The 23,760-nt window shown below is 51.5% G+C and overlaps 7 protein-coding genes across 7 annotated transcripts; 2 read left to right on the top strand and 5 right to left on the bottom strand.

Moving 5' to 3' along the window:
* Positions 1-2,738: 2,738 nt before the first annotated feature.
* AA0111_g8105 (hypothetical protein) lies at positions 2,739-3,878 on the bottom strand (the record flags this gene model as incomplete). Its single annotated transcript, XM_028654516.1, has 1 exon — positions 2,739-3,878. The coding sequence occupies one exon, from the start codon at positions 3,876-3,878 to the stop codon at positions 2,739-2,741; it is 1,140 nt and encodes a 379-aa protein (XP_028504397.1).
* Positions 3,879-5,817: 1,939 nt separating this feature from the next.
* AA0111_g8104 (NAD-dependent protein deacetylase hst1) lies at positions 5,818-7,360 on the top strand (the record flags this gene model as incomplete). Its single annotated transcript, XM_028654515.1, has 2 exons — positions 5,818-6,046; positions 6,102-7,360. 2 exons carry the CDS (start codon positions 5,818-5,820, stop codon positions 7,358-7,360), a joined length of 1,488 nt encoding a protein of 495 aa, XP_028504398.1.
* A 455-nt stretch (positions 7,361-7,815) lies between these two features.
* AA0111_g8103 (hypothetical protein) lies at positions 7,816-9,677 on the bottom strand (the record flags this gene model as incomplete). Its single annotated transcript, XM_028654514.1, has 3 exons — positions 7,816-8,606; positions 8,661-9,223; positions 9,274-9,677. The coding sequence occupies 3 exons, from the start codon at positions 9,675-9,677 to the stop codon at positions 7,816-7,818; spliced, it is 1,758 nt and encodes a 585-aa protein (XP_028504391.1).
* An 865-nt stretch (positions 9,678-10,542) lies between these two features.
* AA0111_g8102 (hypothetical protein) lies at positions 10,543-12,207 on the bottom strand (the record flags this gene model as incomplete). The annotated part of the gene is made up of 5 exons (XM_028654513.1): positions 10,543-10,700; positions 10,756-10,914; positions 10,963-12,038; positions 12,094-12,097; positions 12,153-12,207. The coding sequence occupies 5 exons, from the start codon at positions 12,205-12,207 to the stop codon at positions 10,543-10,545; spliced, it is 1,452 nt and encodes a 483-aa protein (XP_028504392.1).
* Positions 12,208-14,972: 2,765 nt separating this feature from the next.
* AA0111_g8101 (hypothetical protein) lies at positions 14,973-16,028 on the top strand (the record flags this gene model as incomplete). Its single annotated transcript, XM_028654512.1, has 1 exon — positions 14,973-16,028. The coding sequence occupies one exon, from the start codon at positions 14,973-14,975 to the stop codon at positions 16,026-16,028; it is 1,056 nt and encodes a 351-aa protein (XP_028504393.1).
* Positions 16,029-16,446: 418 nt separating this feature from the next.
* On the bottom strand, positions 16,447-20,443 carry AA0111_g8100 (hypothetical protein; the record flags this gene model as incomplete). Its single annotated transcript, XM_028654511.1, has 2 exons — positions 16,447-18,409; positions 18,516-20,443. 2 exons carry the CDS (start codon positions 20,441-20,443, stop codon positions 16,447-16,449), a joined length of 3,891 nt encoding a protein of 1,296 aa, XP_028504394.1.
* A 1,145-nt stretch (positions 20,444-21,588) lies between these two features.
* Positions 21,589-23,583, bottom strand: AA0111_g8099 (hypothetical protein; the record flags this gene model as incomplete). Its single annotated transcript, XM_028654508.1, has 1 exon — positions 21,589-23,583. The coding sequence occupies one exon, from the start codon at positions 23,581-23,583 to the stop codon at positions 21,589-21,591; it is 1,995 nt and encodes a 664-aa protein (XP_028504381.1).
* Between the last annotated feature and the right edge of the window lie 177 nt (positions 23,584-23,760).

Raw genomic sequence — 23,760 nt, 5'->3', positions numbered from 1 at the left:
AACGAAAACGACACGAGTACGGTAGCCAACTACCGCCTTGGTATTTGCAGCATCGCATGGTCATTGGTTTTTCCCATGCGAGCAGCTAAGCATTCAACGGGTGGCCTGGCACCGTGTTTTCGCTTTCCTTTTCCCGTCTTGGAAACAGACGAAGTGCTTCTTAAACTCCAGGCGAACAACTAGCTGGCTTACTCAACATACCAAGCTTTTTGCCTTCAGAGTTGTTTTTCGCAGACGTCGAGTGACAAATGATACAGCAACAAAACCTCTACTGTATGGCTTCGAAAAACAAAACAGCTCTCTGCTCATGAAGTGGACTCGATTACCTAAACCGCTGTTCTGATTCGGCGGAAGCTCCGCGAACATCAGGTCTCCAAGCACGGTAGCCAAGACTTTGGCCGAAAAGTTCCGGGCCGGTGAGCGTGGAGATGAAGAAACAGTCGATAATGTGGAGTATAGAAGCTCGTACGTGGGTAACATCTTTTGACAGCCTTACCTCATCAGGGATACAATGCGGATCACGATCCAAGTGTAAGCAGAGGCGTGGAGTGGACAACGATGCTGTGGGTACGTGGAGTTGGCAGTCAAGGAACCCTCGTTGAGCGCTTGAAAATTCTGAGATGTACATGTCAAGGTTGAAGTCGCTCGATCACAATTCTAAGCGTTCCTATTCGTCTGCTTGGTATTTCAGGCCCTTCGAAATCAATATCTGCGAGGCAATGCTGACTGAAGTCTGCAGCAATAGCAGACTGCTAAGCGTCTGACTCAGGACAGGTACTCGATCCCAGCTCAGTCATCAGCCACTCGAAGGTTAGGCTTACTTGGCTGCATATCTACACGAGGAAGCCTGATCCAACACGCCGCGTCAAGCTCTTTGATCACGAGCATGAGAGTCCAGGCAGCATGCTGGACTGAAGACGCTGACTCTTTGCTTGTGTAGTCCATCCTTTTCGTACAGCCACAATTCTTTGTGATCGGTACCATTGCCCCGAAGTCGTACCACGCTGACCGCTGCCTCATGAATCTGAACTGGAATATGGGCTCTCGTGTCGAATAGCGAATGCTCCACTCTACCTCATCGAAATGAGGGTCATGTCAGCCAAAGCACACAGGATTGCAGCCACTTGGGGATAAGCCCCGAGATGGACTCCGAATTGCGGCCTCAGTATCAACTTTCATGGTGGCCTAACATGGAACCGCAATCATGTCTAGATTGTCAAGGTCTATGAAAGCCCCGTGGTTTTTGGATTTGCTTCCATGTCTAACTTGCAAAGTGCAGCCGCACTGGCATTGCAGAGGTGCTCATACAGTACGTGCGGCAATGCGGTCGTACGACGAGGTAGTGTCACCTTCAGAATCCTGGATTAAGCAACTAGAAGATCTGCATAGATCACGTCCAGTAGGAAGCGTCATATTGTCGTGCAAGGCAAGCATAGCACATCTGTCTGCCAAATAAACCTCGAATCCAAAGCCTAATGCGATAGCGAGATAAGAATATCAAGCAGATGCAGGGTCCTGTCACAATGCATGTCAACGTGACATCGTGTTTGGTACCGACCCAGAAACGCGTCTCGGTTGCCACTCCGCAAGCTCTTGCAGCGGCGTTCGAGCAAAAAGCAATAAAGAGCCTCAACGTTCGAAACGCTCGATATCCCACATTTGAGTTCGGCATCCCGCGCACCGAAGGTTGCGCCGAGGCGACTATTGAACCAAGCCTTGGCTGTCGATTAGTGAAGAACTCTAAACAACAACCGGTCTTGGGACTTCGCTATCTCAAAACTTTATTGCGATTCGCACGGCTACCTGCATGAACACGGAAATCGATGCTAAAGTTAGCATGCCAGGAAATCTGAGGTAGCGATGACCTCAAGCGCTCCATCTACCGCGAAGATTTGAGATTAGGTGTCGTAGTCGGCTGTCACATGTTGAAAAACTTTTCCGAGGAGACATCTAGATATTGATGTAAGGCGGCTTAAATGCGCTTAAACTAGATGACGTCTGGCAAGCTGGTATAGCAATTTAAAGAACCAATACGACAAATTGTGGTTACTGCGAGAGACTGCCGAATGGCCAATCACAATGTGCGGAAAGCGGTCGTATACCACAGCTAAAGAAGACTTGATTGATACATCGCGTCGAGAAAAGTGCTTGCTTTATGTAAGTCAAGTGCTGAAGATGTTGTTAAACAGCGTAGTGCTCTGGCAGCTGTCCTGAACCTCTTCACGGATTGTGCAGCTATCAAAGCATACTGACGAAATTCACATACTTGGTGCATAAGCCATGCAACCACGAGTCAAAGCACACCGATAGTGACGATGCCCACCGCGTAAGCAAGTGACAAGATCTCATGTACGTGACATCGTACATCTTGTCACCTTATACCCTGCATTCGAGACCACCGAGACTGGGTATGAAGATCGTCTCGTGTCTCGTGCCTTATGTCTACGAGGACTGCATAATGCAGAGTCCCAGACACGCCCTCGGAAGCACGACCATGTAGATCTACTGCGTGGCAGCTGCAATGTGGTGGTACATATATGCCAAGGATCTCTCGGCGAGAACGCTGTTCCGGAGAGTGTAAACCTAACGCTTGTGCTCGGAATGAGGCTCTTTCTCCCGAATGAGGGGTCCGCAGATGGGAATTGGGCGCATGTTCTTCGATTGAAGATAGGGAGTGCCGTGTGAGAAGTACGGTGATCTGCACTTGGACGAAGTTGTGTTCTGTCGTCCAGCACAACTCAGTTCTCCGTCTCCCAGACAAGCGTCTCGCGTCCTGCAAACTGCATCACTGTCCAAGCATTCTTGCCTCCAAAAGCTTGAGCGCTCATGACAAACCACCCCACCTCTTCGTCCTTGACCATGCTATTGCCTTCCATATCCACATCTGTGTCTTGTGTACCATTGAGCTTCTTCCTACACTTGGAGCCTTCTTTTCTAACCGTAAGGAAGAGGTCGCGCACAAACGTCGGCGACATGAAGCCTCTCCATCGCACTGTGACCAAGTTCCTGGTAGTGACACCTTGGCCTAGATCTGGAACGTCGTAACGCGCTAGATGCGGGTTGATATTGTCGCCCTTTTCCACTCGAGGAGACTTCAGCTGGAGCATATGGAGGTACTCGAGGAGATCGAGCGCCTCTTCTTCTTCAGCATACAGCTTCGTGAGGTCGCTGACGGGGAGCTGCGGCACAAGAACGTTGTCCATGCTTATCTCCTCGGGTGCCATGTTGTGTAGCCAAGGCGCGTGTCTTGATATCGGTTCCTTACCCTCAGCAAGCGACTCAGCAGAAGAAGGATTGAAGTTGTAGAAGAGCCAGGTGAGCGACCGATCCAGGACATTCTTGCACGCCCACTCCAATCTTGAGAATCCCCTTTTCCCATGCTTCATTGAACTAGCGCGCAGATCGTATTCCACTACCCACCGCTGCTTCTGGTGCTTCTTGCCGCCGTCTTCGATCGGGATGCCCTGTAGGCCGCATCGTTCGTACGTCGGACGCGTGAGCTCCATGCGCAGAGTGCCTTCGTATAGTTCGAACCGGTCGTCAATGAGTTGCCGGCCTTCGCTGAGCATCATAATGTTCCCCTGCTTGATGTACGTGTCTAGGAATTCCGTCTCGAGGATTTCCCCAAGCTTCATGTGAACCCGAGCATATTGCGTTCTAGCGGGGCCATCGGCGCGGCCCAGCTCATTTTTAACGAGCTCGTATATTTCTTCGGGGAGGACGAGGTCTACGGTATGGCTGTATTTCTGCTTGTTGAAGGCTGAGAAGGGCTTCTTTTTCGTTGAGACATTTTGCGGGTCGATGTAAGATGGGAGGACGCTGTGGGAGAAGTATATTTTCGTGTCGGGCGCAGCATCGGCACGATGTAGATCGAGCATTTTGCGCGATGTATGACGAGAGCAGGTGTGGGTTCGGCGCAGGTGCGACTGGCAGTAGGTTGGAGTCGCGCGAAGAATGCGAACTTTTGTCGCGTGGGCTTTCGGCAAGGGAACGCGTTGTTCAGCCCTATGACGCATACCCCAACGCGCTAACATGTGAACTCCATCCTGCGGTCCTGCACACGCCGTATGCAAACCTCTCTAGAAGTCATTCTTTCATGTGTACCGGAGAAGCAGCAATGTATGTTTTGACGGAATATAGCTATGTGCGCGAATCCTATGTACCCAGCACCGTCCTATTAGACCCTTCGCTTGGTCACAATGCAGAATCAACAAAGAAGTGGAAACGTAAGCAGAGAAACTGACAAACCAGAATTGAAAATCAAAACTCAAGATCGAGTTGGGCGCTTTGTGGAGCGCTTCTTCGCGATCAAGCGAACTGCGGCCTTTTGGGCTGGCCGTGGCTTGCCAATGTGATGCTCTGGTCTGAATCTGGTGATGGCACAGAGAGAGCACGGCTTACCGAACTGCTCCTTACGAGCATTGTGAAATTCTCGAGTACGGTAAAGTTGCAGCGCCAACTCTTCCACATCGACACGTAAGACCCACACTGAACCATGGTTGCCTCTGATGTCTCGAGAGGAGAGAACAGTAGCAGTGGAGATGTGGTATTGCATCTGTACTTCGTCTACTGTCTGATGTTCTTCGTCAGCTCATGTGTTTAGACAGCAGAGACTAAGAATGAATGTTACTAACCAAGGTCTGACGATAGAAGCACCCTTCACAAGCCGTGATGACACGTTTGACCAGTGGAAAGGGATACTTGTCTAACACTGCGGAGCAGTAGATACATCTCCGCGGAGCACGCTGCAGCCACAGTCTTCGATATACGATATGACTCAAATCTGGGTAGACAATGCCATACATGTCCAGCTGGGCGAACGGTAGATTGAACATGTTGCATTGCCGGACGAGATGTGAGCAGTACCCTTCGACGAACTCATTGCACCGCCTGGACGTGAGCGAAAGAGAATTGAAGGGATGCGAGAGTAAGTGCAGTGAAAAGATGTCGGCAGCCCAACGATGGCTGTCTGCTGTCTGGGTAAGATCTTCTTGATTCTTGATGCTCCGCTTCTGTTGTTCCGAAACGTCGTATCGGCTCTGAGCCTCGGTGAGACCTGGCAAGCGGCAGCGAGGGTAGATGAGATAAGACAGTATCTGATCAACTATCTCGACGGGAAGGGATTCTAGCTTGCTCAATGAAGGTGTGGCGTTACTAGGATGACCCGGATTGGGTAAAAAGGGAACCCCGCGGTGACGACCTTTAGGCGAGGCTAGAATGGAAGGTGGTTGTACAAGCTTGTCATGGCTGTCAACCAGCATCCGCCCGGTGGTGAGAAGCAAAGAAGGGACCAGCCCGGTGGCGAGGGTAGTAGTTGAAGCCATGAAGAGTCAAGAAAGGAGCGGCAGAAGGAGAAGAAATAGAGACTTGACCTTGATTATATGACAGGCATAGAGCCTTTTACAGGATGTTGAGCGAAAAAGCGACAGGTAGCAGGCGTGCAGGACAATAGAGGATGTGACCCAGGATTGGCTCGACGTGCCGAAAGTGCATTATTCCTGCTGTGATTTGTCTGTTGGAGTCAAGTCCCGGGTGGCTGCGTCACGGTATGCAGCTCGTGCATATTCTGTCGATACTGCATACTGTTATATGCTGAGATTGGGGAAGCAGACAACGACAACTCGCTGCGCAGCCATGGATGTCAACCACCGAGGTAGTCCGGGGGGATATGGGATTGGCAAACTAAGTGCGGCCATCTCCGCCCGGCCCAAAGGAGCCTAGTGCCATGTGTCTCCAACTTACCCGTCGGACCACCTTTCGCTTCAACTCTCCACTTGTAACACTGGTTGACAGCGAGTGCACGCGGGAGACAACACCATGGCTGCCCATCCCTCAGAGGGACCCGTCGTCGCCCAGCAACCCGCCCCGCCGCCCACGGCGGGCATCAAGGCGGAACCAGGAGCGGGAGGCGCGACCAAATCCAGAGACGAGGACGCGCCTGCGCCTGCGCCCGACCAGGATGACGAAGATGGCGGCGCGGGGGACCAAGCCTCCCTGTACGAGGAGATTCTAGACGAAGTGGAAGCCTTTGAGTACTGGGACGATGGTGAGTCGGGCCTAGGAGGCGCCTTCCGCCACAACCACCATTGACACTCGCATAGGCGTAGACACGTGCACCGCCGATGAGGCTCGCCGCTTGCGCCAGCGACTGCACCAGATTGGTGCGAGCGCATTCGTCATGGAGAACATCACCAGCGAGAAGATGACGGCGCGCAAGCTGTGTACCGCCTTTGGCGTCAAGATCCCCAAGTTCCTCGAAGATGCGCCCGACGAAAACTTCTACCAGCTGCTGGGCCTCGCCATCAACCGCGAACTGAACAAGCGCCCGCGGCTGGCCCAATACAAGACAATTGACGATGCGGCCAAGTTGCTGCGCGAACGCACCAACATCATGGTCATCACCGGCGCCGGCATATCCACGAGCCTCGGCATCCCCGACTTCCGCTCCAAGAACACGGGCTTCTACTCGCGACTGCGCGAGATGGGCTTCGACGAGCCCGAGGAGGTCTTTGACATCCACAACTTCGACGAGAACCCAAAAACCTTCTACGCCCTGGCCGGCGACATCATACCCGATCTCGAGAAATGGACGCCTACGCACGAGTTCATCCGCCTGCTGCAGGATAAGGAGAAGCTGCTCACCAACTACACTCAAAATATTGACAACGTCGAGGCACATGCCGGCATACGCAAGGAGAAGCTTATCCAATGTCACGGCTCGTGGGCGACTGCGACGTGCAGAAAATGCAAATTCAAGGTGCCAGGCGAGGACATCTTCGATTGTGTGCGCGCGCAGAAGCCAGCCGAGTGCAAACGCTGCAAGGACGAGATTGCTGCGCAGCCAAGCAAGAAGCGCAAGCGGACGTCCAATGGCAACGGGGCCAGGAAGAAGCGATCGAGCGATGAAGACTCCGAGTCAGACGGCGCGTTCGACATCCCGCAGCCAGGCATCATGAAGCCCGACATCACCTTCTTCGGCGAAGCTCTACCCAACGACTTCTTCGATCGATTGAAAGACGTCGATAAAGACAAGGTGGATCTCGTCATCGTAATGGGTACGAGCATGAAAGTGGCACCTGTTTCCGAAATTCCAAACTTCCTACCCCGCGACATACCACAAATTTACATTTCGCGAGATCCGATCCACCACATCAACTTTGACATCAACCTTCTGGGCGATTGCGATGTCATCGTGGCCGAATTGGCGCGCAGGGCGGGCTGGAGTCTAGAACACAAGATGATACCCGATGGCCAGACCACCGAGGTGGCCATTACCGACGAACAAGACCACATCTCTACTGTCAAGGTTCATGTACCTGTCATGACTACGACCAACGGTCACATCAACGAGCAGTCATGAGCACGACGGATGATACGGCGTTTGAGCACACATACATATACATGGCGTTGTAAGGAAATTCACAAACGGTGTTTATACTGGCATGGACGACCACTCCGTGGTGGCTTGAGGTTCACAAAATGGAGTTTCACATAGGGCGTTGTGGTACGGGTAGCTGGAAGAAACAAAGTGGCGGCATCAGAGATACCATGGACGGAACAGATTCGATGGGGAAGCATAAGCTGCAGTTTCCTTGAGTCTATGCGTGTTTTCCAAACTGGCATATTAGATTCCCTTTTAGAGCATTCAATCCAGTAACATTCCAGGATACTGAAAAAACTTGCTTATCACGTCGTGAAGGAATATAAGAACGTCTTAGTTGGAAGCTGGAGATCTACTAGTACAAGAGAGAAAAAGAAAATCGTTCACATCGTCGTCATGATCAGCGTCATCGCCATCGCCGTCCTGCCATCCGTTCAGTTCTCCTCAGAATCGTCAAACCACTTCCACAATCCCTCATTGAACCTCTTCACACCTTTGAACGCGTCCGGGCCATTACACCCCTTTATCCTCGTAAGCAAATCAAACATCACCATGAGATCTTCATTAAACCCATGCCCAGCACCAATTCCTTTCCCCTCTTCCAACACTCCGTCATTCTTCAATTCCACAAAAGCTAAGATAGCCCTCGCATGTGGAACATTATTCATACCTCGCAGAAACTCTTCCCACTGCTGACCTGGCGGACCGAAGTAGCCCGTTGCGCTGCGGAAAGAGCTTAAGCGGTGACGCATACCCATCCAACGCTCCAGTGTGTGGCCCAAGCGAATCGCACTGTTGCTGTGATTGGCATGCCATATCTCTGCCTCAGTGCACTGGAGATGGTTGAGTAGGAAGTTCATGCGTTCTTCAGCGGCGAAGTTGTAGCTAGTGGAGTCAAACTCATTGATGCCATTAAGATAGGAAATGAGAAGTCGGATAAGCTCAAGGCGGTAAATGCGGTTTTGCCCGGTTTCATGTGAGGAGTCGGAGATGAGAGAGCGTATGATCGCGTCATTGTATGCATCGCTGGATGTGTCGTCATCCTGACCAGGTTGGCCATCATTTTCTCTCATGTCCTTCTGTGTCTGCGTATCATTTGGAATGACAGAGTCCTGCCTGAGGGGATTCAGATAGGTACCCGATGGGCCAGCGGCGTTCTCGTCTTCATGTTCGTACTGCATCTCGTCCTGACAGGCCATAGCGATGACATTCTGTAGGCAGAAGTCTGGTGTCTAGGTTAGCTCAAATGCTTGGTCTTTTCTCGGGTCGCTGGACCTACCGACTTCTCTAGTATGTATTTCTTCGTCACCGACTATGGTCTCGGTGTCCGTCGTGACTCCTCGAGGCATATACGTCGCATCTGTATCTTGTGTGTTCTCTCTTCGTCTCTCCAATGACGAGTTTACTGGATTCGAAAACGCCGGAGGGGTGTCAGGGATCGAGTAGGTATCTCGTTGTTGTGCAAGTACTGGAACCGTCCGAGCGCTCTTTGACGGCTTTGGAAGCTTCCCTAAAGGCGCCCGTTCGTGGGAATCATGCGCCTTCCTCTTGCTTGGTGTCGTGTTGCTGATGTTGCTTCTCACATGCGTCGCGGAGCTCAGAGAAGTGCCTGAAGTTTTATCCGCCTCTCTACGCGTTTCAGACGTCGGGTACATGCGCGGCGGCTCCGGTGCCCGGAACGAGATGCCTGGAGTAACAGGACTATCAGGCTCAGAGAGATCGATAATGACATGATTGCGATGGTCTTCGGTTAGACCTGACTCTCGGCCTCGACCTTTTCCTTTTGCTCTTCGTGGAGCTACGACAATGCATATGATCCAGCAGCGGAAATAAAAGAGAATGCTGGAATTTGGTCAACAAAGTCACTCACGGCAATGCAACCGGGAACTTACCTCGTGCGCCCTGTGGTGTCATCCCAGTCATGTTCTTCAATCCCCTTTCCTTGAGATTGACCTGATGAACGTATCTCGCCGTCCTCCATGCGACCCCATATTTTTGCTCCGTACTCCTTTCCGAGCCTGAAAACGTCATCGGAGAAGACACACTCATCCGCCAGGTGGGACTTCAACTCCACCAGTTTGCCACGATAGGAAGTAGCGACCCGCTTTGCTATCTGCTCAATCGCTTCTTGCAGCTCGTTGGCTTCTTTCTTGACAAAATACCCTTTTTGTGAATCATCACTTTTCTCGCTAGTCAGACCAAGTGACTCCCAAACATCCATTGCTACTTTGCGCTTATCGATGCAAGCATCAACAAACGCTGCACGGTCGTCTTGAGAGTTGAGCAAAGGTGCCATCATGAATTACGTTGGAATGAAAATGACGTGCCAGAAACTGGCTGGAGTGGCAAATATATTGAAGAGTTGTTATCGATGCTTTGGTGGAGGCTGCGCGAAACGGTTTGTCGCAAATGGCTGATGCCTTGAGGGACTACCCGCGCATAAACGAAGTTGTGGCGTAGACGATATCCACGAGCTGTGCAAATTCATGCGATATGTTCACAAATGTCTCGAAAAGGATACTGATATGCGATGCCCAGTCGCTTGTTTGAACAGGGTACATAGTTTGATGGGTTGTGTTGCTGCCTACATCCGACTTTGTGGGCTGTGCGGGTGGCGAAGCTCGCAGTGTCACAAATCGAATCCCACGTTCCAAATCCCAGCTTCCAAGTTCCGGATCTTGTTTTCAGTCTCTGTGGAATTGATATTCAACAAAACGAGTGCCATAGGCGTGAACTGACGACGGATTATCCTAGTTAATTCTATTACTAGGATAACGCCTGGCTCACTTCATCGGAGCTCGTGTTGAGCTTGGGAAACTAAGTCGATGATGTTGATGTTTGCCAGTAGCAGATGTGCTATACGCGCTATGGGTCTGAAGCTTTACCGCTGTGGCTTCGTTCGAGGCAAGCGATAGGCCAAACGTCTTGACAGCCCACCATAACCACCACCATCATTTCCGAAAGTTTTGTCGTTGTGTTCAATCGGGTGATGGCTTCGCTTGAGCCTGCAGCTGATCGACAAGACGGTTCGTTCCGGTACCGCATGATATCCAGGTACTTGGGTGAGAAAGGAGTCTGGAGATACGGGGCCATGCGCAGTCGCGCTTTAGAGTTGCAAGTCAGACACTTGGATCGGAGATCTTCGGCGTAATCCGAGTAGCTCAAGGGATACTTCCGCTGCAGCGTTGTGCATCTTCTTCAACCAGAGTCTGAAGGAGCCTTACAGTCGTTCCTGTATTGTATCCGGTTTGACGCTCGACCTCGTTCAGTATGTTCCAGATTCGTGCCTTCCTAGATATGCCGTGAATATGTTTCGCAGCTGTAGAGTGAGTTAGAGTGAGTTTGTGAGACTGGAAAGATGCTCGACAACATACCATAGAACAAGCCATGCGTAGAGAACACCATCAACGCTGGAGGGAAATCCGATATGGCTATGTCAGTAATTCTCATAGCCTGCTCTTGTATTAGAGGTATGTAGGCTTCATCCTGGAGCTCTGGTTCCGCGTAGAGCAGAATATGTGTTATATGATACCCTGGATATGTCAGAACGCATCGAATATCCAAAACACGCATGTACGCACAAAAGGCTGCAGCGGCAGCGGCAGCAACAGGGAAGTACACTTTACGAAAGCCATCTGTGTCTTTGTCACCATATCCAATACCTACAAAGGTATCGGAGAGTCCCCTTCGCCACATTTCTATCTCGTGCAAGAAGTTTTGGCGTTGTTCTTTACCAGCTGCTGTTCGTCCGTCCGGTCCAAAAATAAGATTGATTACTCTTGCTAGTATCCAGAGAACATGGTTGCCAAGCACATCTTCCCTAGTCTCGCCCTCAATCCAAGATACCTCCCACTCTGCAGGGTTTAGTATTAGTGGCTGTTCGCTTGCCATGGCTACTACAATCTCGTGCCGAACATAGATCCAGAAATTCGCAAGATCCGTCCCGCTCGACTGTGCAGTGACATGTCGCGACTTGATAAGTATTGTCAGGCCTAGAAAGTGACGGCGATAGTCTTCGGAGCGCAAAGCTCCGTGAATTTCGTAGCTCAAGAGTAGCATACTTGCGGTCAGCGCGTGTTCGTGCGATGGCACACTCAAGGCGTCTATCAGCAAACGCAACGATTCTCCATAATGCTTCCTAGCCGTGACTTGCCAAGAAGGGTCATGGCTCGAGTTTGAAAGCGCGAGGTAGTTTGCGGTAAAGGCACACACACAATGGAACAAGAGCGGCGATGCCAGGACAAGCTGTGGAATCTTATGCTGGAAGGTGCTACTATGATCGAAGATGTCCATCCAGGTAGCTACGGTGCGCACATAGGCTTGCAGTAGAAACGCGCTCTCCGGAGTCAAGCGTATCTTCTTCCGACCGTTCGTCTCGGTCGGTCCTGGTGGTGTAATTCCAGTCACGGGTATGTAATTCTGACCTAATAACGAGTCTCCCGGGAGGTCAAGATCATTCATACGTGTCCTGAAAACGTCAACGAGCAACGGCGCATCATTTATCGCGTCATTATTTGGCTCGTCTTGTATTGCATCACTTTGCGAAGCAGCCCACGCCACCTCTTCGGATGGTTCGCAATCGAGATTCAGGCGTTCACAGTTTCCGCACACAGGCTTCTTCTCGTCGCAGCGTGTATGGCGGCGTTTGCAAGTGGCGCTGGACCAAGGCAGTCAGTCTGAAGGTCAAGATTCTCACATCGATAACAACGTACCAACCTTGATGGAATCAGCATATTTGAGCATAACTCTAGGCAAGCTTAATGGTACACACCTGTTCTACTACGAGGTCCACCTCTCCGCTTCTTCTTTGGCCTTGTATCACTCATTTTCGGAGGAGGTTAGTTCGAAAAGACGCCTTTGAGGGAATTAGAGTGATGACCAGCACGATGTCAAAGTTTCATGGTCGGTGCATATGGCGCTAAGCCTCTGCAGTAGGACGCGTTGGGTTAGTCAATCTCCTGCCGCGCTGCTACGAATTGGTGTCGCGCTGAGGCATCAGAGTGACGGGCCAAGGATAGCATTCATCTTCTTCTTCCTCGAGGTTCTCGCAAGCGAAAACGCTCAATGAAAAAGTCCGCGTCGGCCAGAAGTAGTGCATGGATACTGGCGACACTGTGGCGTCGGGTGTGAGCAAGCTCAGGACCCAAGATCTTGCTACAAAAATAAGAATAACCGGAAAGTCACCGTAGTGGCATTATAGCGCACGAATTCAGGCTTAGATCAAGTGCCAAGCCCCTGATTATGTTCAAAGAACAGATACTAGACTTGGTCTAAGCTATAATGGCAAAGGAAGCTGGTGAGAGACTGAGGGACGTGGGAAAGCCGAGTTGATATACACGCAGCAATTGGACCGTGCGACGCTACTTTAGTGCGCGAACGTGACTGTCGACTGCTGCCTGTTGCACTGCCAGCTACCTCTTATCTTACCTATCCACCTAACGCGACAGCTGACCACACGTAGGCCTGCGCAAACTTAGGCATCAACGACGAGATTCATCCTCGTATGAATGGTCTCAGACCAAACATGGAGCTAGAATTCTATCAACCAACCGCCATCAACGCTTTGGTCGAATTCGAAGATTCTATGAGCGCGGACCTTCTTGCTGATGACGCCAGCCTAGGGAAGACTGTCGAGGTCATCTGTGTCCTCTTACATCGGTCTAACAGCTCTAGACCAGCGAAGCCTACTCTGGTACTGTCACGGTTTCGAGACTGATGCTTCTCGGAACGATCGGAATCGTTCCGAAGCACAGATACTAGTGGCCTGTGCTCGATCTTCACCTGTATATCTTTCCGACAGAACTTCTTACAAGCTCTCTACTGCAATTACTTTGTATTTCAAGAGTTTCGGGCTTACAGATCGGTTCCGCATCTTGATATACTATGGCGCTCTGAAGCAGACGAAAGAACAAAGAGTCGTTCATCAAAAGGGTGTATTCGACAAGCAGACGGAATACTTCCAAACACACAACAAGATGAATTTGGACACAATAATCTTGTCCACGTACACCACGTGGAGTTTCAAACATGGTTCGAGAGACTAGAAGAATGGCTCATCGAGGAGTGCACGACATGTCGTGACTGCTGCCTTCAACTCGACGCCAACAAGCAGGTCTGTCGATTAGGCCAACTGCTAGTCACGAAGAACATTGCGATAAGAGAAATACAAACCTTAGCAGCACTAGCTACTGCTTCCCTCTAACAAAGGCTGCAGAGATTGCCCGTCTACATAGTATTATTATTGTTAATCGCAGCTCCTTACATCCTCTAAAGGAGTAGAAAGTAAAGATACAAACTATATATAAGATTTTCTTAAGGTTAGAAAGTTAATCCTTGCACACTATGTTACAATAAGCAGCAGCAGCAGCAATGTTCTTAGAATCTCTGCAGTTATATAGAGCTGCTTAAACTGCTTAACACAGTAGCTTTCTGCACCTGCAGTTAACTAGAGTGCATCCTAAGAGAACTTTTACTATCGCCTTCCTCTACATGAGGCTTTTAAGTTTACTAAGGCGATTGTTAGAGATATACGAGCCGCTAACAAATCCAGCATCGTACCTGTCCTCATCTTAGTGGGCCTAGATGGCTGTAGCCACCCGCAAGGCTACTTCCCAAAGTTCAAGGATCTTACTTCACACGTACGACTCGAGCATGCGAACAATGAGCTAGTCACACCTTACGCTACTGACCCCATGCCGGATGGCACCCTGAAGATCCCATGCCCACGTGAGTGTGGCGAGATGTTCTCATCCTACCAGAGAGCGATCAATCATGCAAAAAGGTCAGAGTGCACTGGGCAGCCTGTATCAACTACTGTAGTCTTTGCCTGTCAGTGGAGCGCACACAATGGATGTGCGAAGACCGCAATAACAGCGAGAGGCATGGCTAATTACATCCGGGCTCACAGTAAAGACCCTCGAAGCCCTTACTAATGTCACAAAGAGGGATGCGGTACATTTTATGCAGATCTGTATGAGCTCGCAATGCACTTAGAGCGGTGCCAAGGAGTGCCTCCACGCTAGCGTGTATTATCGTTCCGGTTTGCACTAACTACGTCCGCCGTTGATGGTGCGCCTCTAAGCGTAATCATCGTGAACCGATCTTCCGCAAAAGCACCTGAGAGTTGGAAAGACAATGCGGATACGATCGAAGAGGGCCTACTGATGCTTGGGCGTCGATATCTCAATCACTACGCGGCGTGGAGTGGATATACTGGTGGATCCGCCGTGCTACACAGTTGTTACGATGCGGTGAATGGAAATACTTCTTCCTACTACAATAAAGCGTATTAAGAGCTATGTACATAGAGATAGAAAACCTAGAAGCCTACAATACTATTATTCTTTATGGGTTTTCTTTTAAGGAGTTAATGTAAGCTGCAAGGCAGAGCTTGTTATTTCTATACATGTTTACGTTTTCTCTTGTATGTGGTGCTATCTGAAGATATGAAGCCGACAATGCAAAGCTTATCGGCCCACCCCACTTCCACAACTGGGCCGGGCCGCGACCGCGCAGTCCCGTGATACATTACCTAGGTACTTCGTGACACGACAATCAAGCTCAACAGCGATAATCCGACACAAACTCTAAGATGGCCCCTCTAACCATTGATCCGCCCCTTCTCAATTCCGCAAACCCCTGGTGTACAACTCTCGATCAGCTTCAAGAGCTCTACAACTGTCCTCACACAGGCGCTATCACCACTCGCACCTCGCTGATCGGAGGTTTCCCTCACGACTCTGGACATCATCAATTCGCGTTCTTTAATCCCTCGACCCACGCATCCAGCACTCCCAACAAGGACCTTGGCGGCGACGCAAGCACGACAGGGAGTTTAAACACGCTAGGATACTCACCCATCCCACTCTCCGAATACCTGGGTTTTGTGAAAGCCATCAGCGATGGTCTAGGTGATGAGCCACCCAGTGGGAGAAAAACGTTCAAGCCCATCGTCATCTCCATAACGGGTTCTGCAGAAGAAGTAACCAAATGTCACCACTTGATCCACGAACTTGGCAAGTCCGTGAAAATGCGCCTTGCCATGGAAATCAATCTCTCTTGTCCCAACATTCCCGGAAAAACGCCGCCAGCGTACGATTTCACTGCATTGCGGACGTATCTCGAGGCGCTCAAGGTCGAGATCGATGTCGGCTTAGTAAAGGCAGGCGGAATAGATGAAAATGAACGAGTGGCAGTGGGCATCAAGATACCACCGTATACGTATCAGGAGCAATTTGAGGGGCTACTCGGTGTATTGAAAGAAAGTGTGAGCATGAAACCAGTATACCTGAGCTGTCCAGTGGACTTTATAACGGCGGTCAATACGCTGGGTTCGAGTCTACTCATGGTACCAGATACTGAGGTGGATAAGGGCGTCAGACCTACATTGAAGTCAGCAAATGGATCTGGTGTAGGTGGTCTAGCAGGCGCGCCCTTGCATCCACTTGCACTGGGAAACGTGTATACGATCAGGAACATGCTGGACAAACACGAGGATTTGAAGGAGATCACGATCGTTGGAACAGGCGGAGTGGAAGACAAGGCTGGATTTGAGAGGATGCGGAGTGTTGGGTCAGGAGCTGTGGGAGTGGGAACAGCGTTGGGAAGAAAGGGTGTGGATATCTTTGAGGAGATAGCTTCTGACTGAGAGGTGTTGAGATAGTTGGGTGTAAGGGTTTGCATGTGCGCATACACGCGTGGACCAATAAATGACGACATTCAAAGTGTTGTATTAATGAGCTAGCGCTACCCTACTCTTTATGATAATATACAAAGAATCCGCCTCAAGAACACCCCAGATTCCGCAAATTTCAAAAACTAAAAGCCACAACGCAGAGGTTCTGACCGCCCATAAATGCTGCGCCGATGCATGCCAAAAGAGTTGCCAATTTCATTACCCTTTGTCTTACCATTATGCACCAAAACACCATGCTTGCAACCCAAAATGCACACAATGTGAAATAGACTGAACGCGGAAATGAAGGGAAGGGAAAAGTGATGGACGTATCAATATCGACTGTCCGACTTCTGTCGAGCGTGGGCAGCTTTGCTATTCCTCCTCTTCTTTAGAAACTGGCGTAGCCTGTATCCTCACCACCAGCATCATCCATCCAGCCCGCACCAACCTCACCTAAACCAGGGCCATGGTGATGATTTCGCGCCATGCCCTCGCCCTCGCCTCGTTCGACCCATTCCTCGTTGATGTCATTCCAAATGCGTTGGAAGTAGAGGCGTAGTGATCGGAGGCCACGAAGGTATCCTCTATCGATGCCGTCGGGATTTTCAGGTGGACAAGGTAAGTCGTCTGGTAGAGGGTCTTCTGCAGTCACGCAGTTGGCAAAGTCGACAATTTTTAGCTTGATCTCTCCGTGCTTCTTGGTTGACGGTTTAGAAGCGACTGTCGGCCCTGGCGATGTAAGTCCAGATGGTATTGTTGAAACGTCTTCGTTGCTCAGGTTCGACAAGCCGTTAGGTAAAGAGGGTGCTGCGTCTTTCTCCTTCGACTCACCGTCCCCACGATCATAGAGCATCAACAAACTACTCGCGTAGAATCTGTATCCTGGAAGTTTTCTTATCATGCGTTCCAGTTGGCTGATCTTCTCCAATATGACGGGTATGTGTCTGTTTGCTGCTTTGTAGCTCGTCCCATCCCAAAAAAAGCGCTTAAGCGCGTCCTGAAATTCTTTTCCTGCTTTCAGATCTCGACCGAAATACTTGTCCTCGAAGATGTAGCTCTGGGTCTTGGCGTTCCAAATTTGCATACCGCAGACTCGCACGCCGAGTTGAGCACTGGTGGTCATCTGACACTTGCGCCGTTGAGACCGCTGTTTCTTCTCATCGGCTTCCACACCATACTGGCGCGTACCCATCTTCAAGTCTAAGACACAAGGCCTTGTCATGCCAGCAGTAAGGTCTTCAAGAAGGATGAAGTGTTGAACGCGCTCGTCAGGCTGGTGCTGCGCCTGATCGGGGTTGGAAGGTTCGTCCTTAAGCGGAGCACCCGTGCCATTAGGAACAGCTGGAGCTGGCAGCATGGTACCCTCCGTTGGCCTCTGAGCATCGGAGCCATTGAGTGTGCCGGAGACTTGCACAGATCGACCCCTGTTCTGTTCCTTTGCGTCGATCAGGGCGTTGCGATCCTCGTCCATGGCAAATACCTCCTCCTCGGCATCACCACCATAGCCATCCTCTTCATAGTATTCCAAGTTGTGTCTCTGGATAGTATCTATTCCCAAAGGTCTCCTAGTAAGTCCACTTCCAGAATGACGACGGCGGGGAATAGTGTTTTGCGATGGCTTCAGAGTATCGCCCTTCATTTCTGGTCGTCCAGCCGAGCTAGAAAGGGCAGAATTGGGGTTCTTGTCGGAAGCATGTCGGTGTGCTTCAGCTTTCAGAACTTGTTTTCGTGTGCACTCTTCTGTCAGTGGTGGATGCAAACCAGATACATCTGTGCTATTTCTCCTTATGGTAGGCGCAGAACCAGCCACAGTCTGTGGTGTATCTCTTCCAGCCTTGCGGGTAGAGATCCCATGGTGGTGGTGACGCGACCGATGATGGATGGGTGGCGGTGCGAAAACTTGACGAAGCACTTCTTCTTGTAATTTTCTGTTAATTGTCGTGACACCCCAACTGCTGGTATGCTGCAACGGAGGCCGTGTTGGACTTTGAGAGACATGTCCGTAATCACTCTGGTTTCGCCGATGTTGCTGCTGTAAGATCGAGGAATTCCTCATCCATGGATCTGGAGTGGTGGAACGTGGTGGCACACGAAATAGGTTGTCTGGGATGATATGCCGATTGTTCTCGAATATTACCTGAGGAATGGTCATACCAACTTGTTGCGAGTGGCTGACTACTCGGGGTTGTTCATCTTTGCCCCGATCTCCAGGAGCTTTGGAAGCCTGTCTTGAAGCATTTTCTGACTGTGTTGCAGAAGTAGTTGGCGCGGCATCAGATTTCGCTTTGTCCTTGGCGCCCTTTTTCTTTTTGGGTGCTTTTCGATAAGTCACGTTCAAGACACCAATGTACCTATAAGATAGCAATGTTAGCAAATGACTTAACTGAAACATGGGACGAACGCAAATATCTTGCTGAAGTCTCAGCTTTGATCGATAGCAGAGGGAAGTTGTCGTACCTTGGCAAGAATTCCAATAGCTCTGGGTGCTGCCGCTCCACTGTTTCGTAGAACTCATTCTCACGATTGTTCAGTTGTTTGCAAACTGCTCGTCTTGAAAAACGGTAGACGGTGGAATGGCCGCCCACTTGGTGATCGTACGGCTTCAGCTCCACAGCTCCCAGTGGGGCGGGTGGCTGAGCTACCTGTGGCGCAGCGGCTTTAACTTCCTGTTTGTGCGTAGTCGCAGTGGGCGTCGTTCCTAGTTCATCAGTCGCACTGGATTCATAACCGAGATGTGACTGAGTAGATTCGGCAATGGACTCAGATTCAGATTCAGCTGAAAGCGCATCGCCAGCGGACGTCAGCGGTTGTTCTTTGTCTTTCTTTACGGAAGTCGCCGTGGAGATATCACCATGAAGGCATTGATTGGTATCTTGGGACTGTAGAGAAATTTCTACTTCTTGTGGGGTTTGCACATCCTTCTCTGTGGCCCAGCCCTTTGGCCCCGCAACTTCGTGAGTTGAAGCCCTCTTCTCGACAGCATTCACCTCTCTATCTTGGTTCTGTGTTTCTGTAGGCAGTTGCTCACTTGTCTTGAGACGCCTATGGGGGAAGTATAGAGCTGAAGATATTTGCTCTTTCTCCGATTCGTCGTCTTCCTCCGAGCCCGGTGTACGTTCTCTGTTGCCTCCATCTTTGACTTGGAAGTAATCGGACGGCTCGTGATAGTGTGCTGATCCGTTCGTTGGTGCGTGTGCGTGAACCTTCTCCACCGCCGAGGTAGGAAGACTGCGTGAGAGCAATGATCTTGGGTCCGCGCCAGGGGTCAAGTTTCCGAAGCCGCGAATGTCCTCGAGAAGACGCCGCGGGAATTGCTTCTTGTCTGGAGTGCTCACATCCGGTCGCGTGCCTCCGTCAGAGGGAGTGGCGACAGCGCCTGGTTCCGTGCGAGGTGCGGCTTTCGCTTCAAAGTATGACTCGATTGGACCGCCCAGAGGTGACTGTACGACGGAAGACGCCATTGACGCGCGACGGAGCTGATCGATCAGAGCAACAGTCTCGTTTGTGGCTTCCTCTGAAAGCGTGGACAGGGTTCTCTCAACGGACGGACGCTCTCTCGCCTTGTTGTCCTTCTTCCTCGGTTCTTCGGTAGGGTCGCCATCCTTGAATACGCGTAGATAGTGGCTTGCTTTCCGACTGCGGGCAGACGTAGGTTGCTCAGTCTTGGCAAGTGTTGCTTCAATCTTCTTTTCCATCTCAACGTCCATGACAGGCTGGTCGGAGATCATGTTGCCCTTGAACGGAACAGGCTTTCCCTCACGCCATTCTCTATTCCTACGTCTCTCCTCGCTCTCGAGAAGAGCCTCGTATTGGAGTTCGGGACGCGGTGGGGTGCTGGGGTGCTGTACGGGCGAATCGACGGGACTCATAAAGGGCGGAGGACTGTGATGGATGGCGTCGAAACCCACACCAGCTGTAATGGCTGCGCGGGGATTGAAGGGGGTAGTCAAGACGGCTTGGTGGTCGATAGAAGAAGTGGATGGCGGCAGGGTGGAATGTTTCCTGCGAATGATGGGCGGATCCATCAATCGCCTCTGGGGAGGTGCTGGTGCTGCCATCTCTGACAGACTGTGTTCGGGAGCATCGTTGGCGGGGTCTACATTGCGTGCGCTGGCCCGCGGAGAGGAGATGGGGCTGTCGGTGTGGAGATAGGTAGTCGCGAATATGCTGTCGCGCTCGTCCAGCTGGGGGCGGTCAATTGACGACTTCCAAAGGTTGTTTTTATCGTGGACAATGGGAGCCGTGCGTGAACGGCCCGTCTGGGAGAGGGTCTTGGGCGTCACTTGGTCGTGCTCGGGGTCCGGCGTGCGAACTCCATGGCTGGCGTTCGACCTCACCGATGCGGGGGGTGAGGTATTTCCTTGGGCGTCCGGCTGGGGTGACATGGGCTCGACATTGATTCGACCGTTGGGAAGGCACCTCGTGGCAGGATGGGTGGCAGATATTGCCGGGTGGGCGCTCAGGTCGTTTGCCAGGATGCTGTCGTTTGGGCGCGGCGGAGACACAGCGGAGGGCCAGCAGGGGCGGATCTTCCAGATTAGCGTGCAGAGCAGCGGCGCTGGCGGATGGGAGGGCTGCAGATGTGGTTCCAGGGTGCTAGCGAGCGAGACACCAGTGAGAGATGCGAAAGGTCCACGTTCTAATTCTGTGTGGTTTGGCGTCAAGGCCAAAGTGGCGCAAAGATTATCTCAAGCGAGCGGCCCAATGACGTCTGCCTGACTGCCACCGCGTAACAAAGCGCGTCAGTGCAGATGGCCCGAGTGGTTGGTGGTTTCTCGACGGTACCGTGCGATGTTTGTTTACACGATGCAGAAGACGGACGTGGAGAGGGCAGTTTGGCCTCTAGCGACAAAGACAATTGGGCTTGGCGGCAATTGCGTGGGCAATTGCTGCGATGCCGTGGTTGCCTGTCCATGTGAAGACGAGGCAGGAGCGTCCGTGCACAAGGAGCCACATGAACGATGTCGGCACGGGTCACGGACTGAGCTAGTCGACGTTGAACGCTTTCAAGGTTCAACCCACGACACATGCCATCATTATAGGCTGCAGTCACGCGCTGCAGCTTCACTTTGCAGCTTCGTTAGGAATTAGAAAAGCAATATTCTTGACATCTGTGACACAAGGTAGACGTCTTTCCGCCTCCGCGCCGTCCTCCCCGTGCCCCTACAAAGGTCCGTATCCAAACTATGCGGTACCGGCTATACCATCCCATCGCGATTGCCTCACCCCTTTCGCCGATATCAATCCGTGCTCTACCCAAGGTCTTTTGCTTGCATTGACTATGCATGGGCTCCAAACGTCGACGACCAATCACTCGAGAACGTGGCCTCTCACCGCCTGCTGCACCCTTACGTGACTATCGCTGCACGTCGCTGTGATACCGGTACAGGAATGCTTCCATCTAGTAGGACCAGAGTGCCACGACGACTAAGGCCACTGGTGGGACGTGAACATGCCGCTGCTTCCGTGTTGCTCTGACCCGCACAGCATTGCCTGAAGACGAAATCATATTTCCTCTTTGTCATAGCATTCAAGTGTCGTCTATATTACGAAGGAATCGGTCTGTAAAATCCAGATCACCGGTAGGGCCGAAGTCACCTAGTGACGTGTCGATGTCCAGTGCTGGGAATCTAATGTCCTTCAACGCCCCCTTGGACATGTCACCCAAAAGCCCCTGGGATCCTTGTGAAGCTTTGTCTGTGGTGAAGCTCCAGATCGATGTGATGTTGTTCTTATCCTTCAGTGGAATTCGGTCGGCACCAGGAGTGGGGCTCTTAGAGATTGCGTCAGCTTTCAGTACCCCATCACTAGGACTGAGAGCGAACCGCAGGTTGCTTCGTTGTGATTCTTCGGGCTTCTTCTTCACTGTGCTGAACGCGAATGGTGATGCTGCGCCAAAGAGGTCCTGCGTACTGATGGGTGGAGCCTGCAGTACAGTCTCGGGTGCAAGCGGTTCGTCTCGCTGGACCGTGAAGCCAGAATGGGGTGTAGTTGCTGCGATGGGAGCGGCCAAATAGGGACGAGGTGTATCTAGAGGTGAGGGTTGTGAGTCCAACCGAAGGACCTCAGGCGATACCATGGGGAAAGTGCTTTGCTGGAACTCAAGCTGAGCTCGCAGCAACGCGGCTTGTGTAGACCAGTCAGAATTATGACTGCCTCGACTAGTGCGGAAATCCGGATTCTCATCCTGGACCACGGTAACATGTCCTTCCACCTGCGGAGATGCTTGTACTTCGACGGTAACTTCCTCTGTGCAGACCTCCTGCAGCTTATTCTTGGCTTCATCCTGGGTAGCAGTCTTTTCAGCAACTGGTTCTCTGACTGAGGGAGCTTTCTCTGGCGATGAGTCGAAGTTGACTGCTCTCGGCCTCAGTTTCGATTTTCTAGAAACTGGCCTGGGCGTGGACGCATTATGTGTATCTTGGTGACTGTTGCGTCGTGACGGTTCTCTTGGGTCCGAGGCTGATGTTGAGTTGATAGATCGACCCGCAGACTGCTGTACATCATCTCTTGTACATCTTCCTTGACTTCCTATCGAAGAAGTGATGATCGGTACTGTCCGTTGTGACCGTTGTCCCGACTGACTGCTGTGAGGTGTTGCTATGGTCAGAGCCGGAGTATCACCTGCCTCGGTTATTGAGTCTGCAGCGGTTAGGACTTGTGCCTGAACTTCCGTATCGGCACCCCTGGCAGATGAGGATATCATCATGGAAGCCGATGCGCTTGATGCCCATTCCTCTTGCTCCAGTGCTCCAAGTGCCGATGTCTGAGCCTGAATAGGTGCTTTTGGGAGACTGAGCCGCAGTTGTGATAACGTTTGTGTTTGTGAGGCGCTATTTCGTGAACGTGACCGTGTTGGAGACGTATCCGTGTTCCGGTTTGTGGCCTTGCGCATGTCGACTCTCGCGGAGTCAGGGCGACGCAACCAGAATGGGTTTGTCATAGGAGAGCGACTTTGTATGCATCTAGCCGTGGATATGCTCACGGATTCTATCGTCTCGGGTACATCTTCGTCGTCGTCGTTGTCGTCGGGTAAGGGCGCTGTCGCGGGCGGGACTTCGATTTCGTCGAGGCTATCGTCGTGTTCATGGCGGTCGAGATCGTCCTTGGCAGCCCTGGATGTTTCCGGCGACTCTGTCTGGGGCGGCGCGGATTCTTCGACGACAACGCTTTCAGTGCTCCTCCTCACCCTTGCGCTGCTCCTATGCCCAACTGCATTTCTTCGGCCAACAGCGGCCTTGTTGCTCTTGTGTGATATCTTCTTCTTCCTCTTTTCTAGTATGGGTTTTGCCCACGGGTTCTTCCAGTCATTGTTGAAGGGTCCTCTTAGCCCTGCTGTGACGATGACGGGTGCTCGGCCACGCAGATATCGGGATGCAATCGCTTCGATTCTTCGTCGCTTCGCCGCCCGGTGCTCAGCGTCCTCGTATTCTGCGAGCGATTCTTCGAGAAGGTCTTCTGGATCCACATGGAAGCCATCAAAGTCCAGTCCCCGCTTCAAGTGAGGGTGTAAATAGAGCGGCATGTTTATGGGCAATCGTGACGAGAAGCTTGTCCTCGACACAATGCAGCTCTAACTAAAATCCAACATGTGACAATGTTCTATGGGTAGCAGCAGTGATGATGTAAAAATAAGGTGGGGTCGGGTCGAGTCGCATCGTCGGTCGGCGTCTGTGTCGCAGCTGCCACGGCGGCGTGAAAG

This window comes from Alternaria arborescens (assembly GCF_004154835.1).
Source record: "Alternaria arborescens strain FERA 675 chromosome Unknown contig_19, whole genome shotgun sequence".
Lineage (NCBI taxonomy): Eukaryota > Fungi > Ascomycota > Dothideomycetes > Pleosporales > Pleosporaceae > Alternaria > Alternaria arborescens.
The sequence above is the reverse complement of the archived record's forward strand: the minus strand, read 5'-3'. Positions and strand labels throughout refer to the sequence as shown.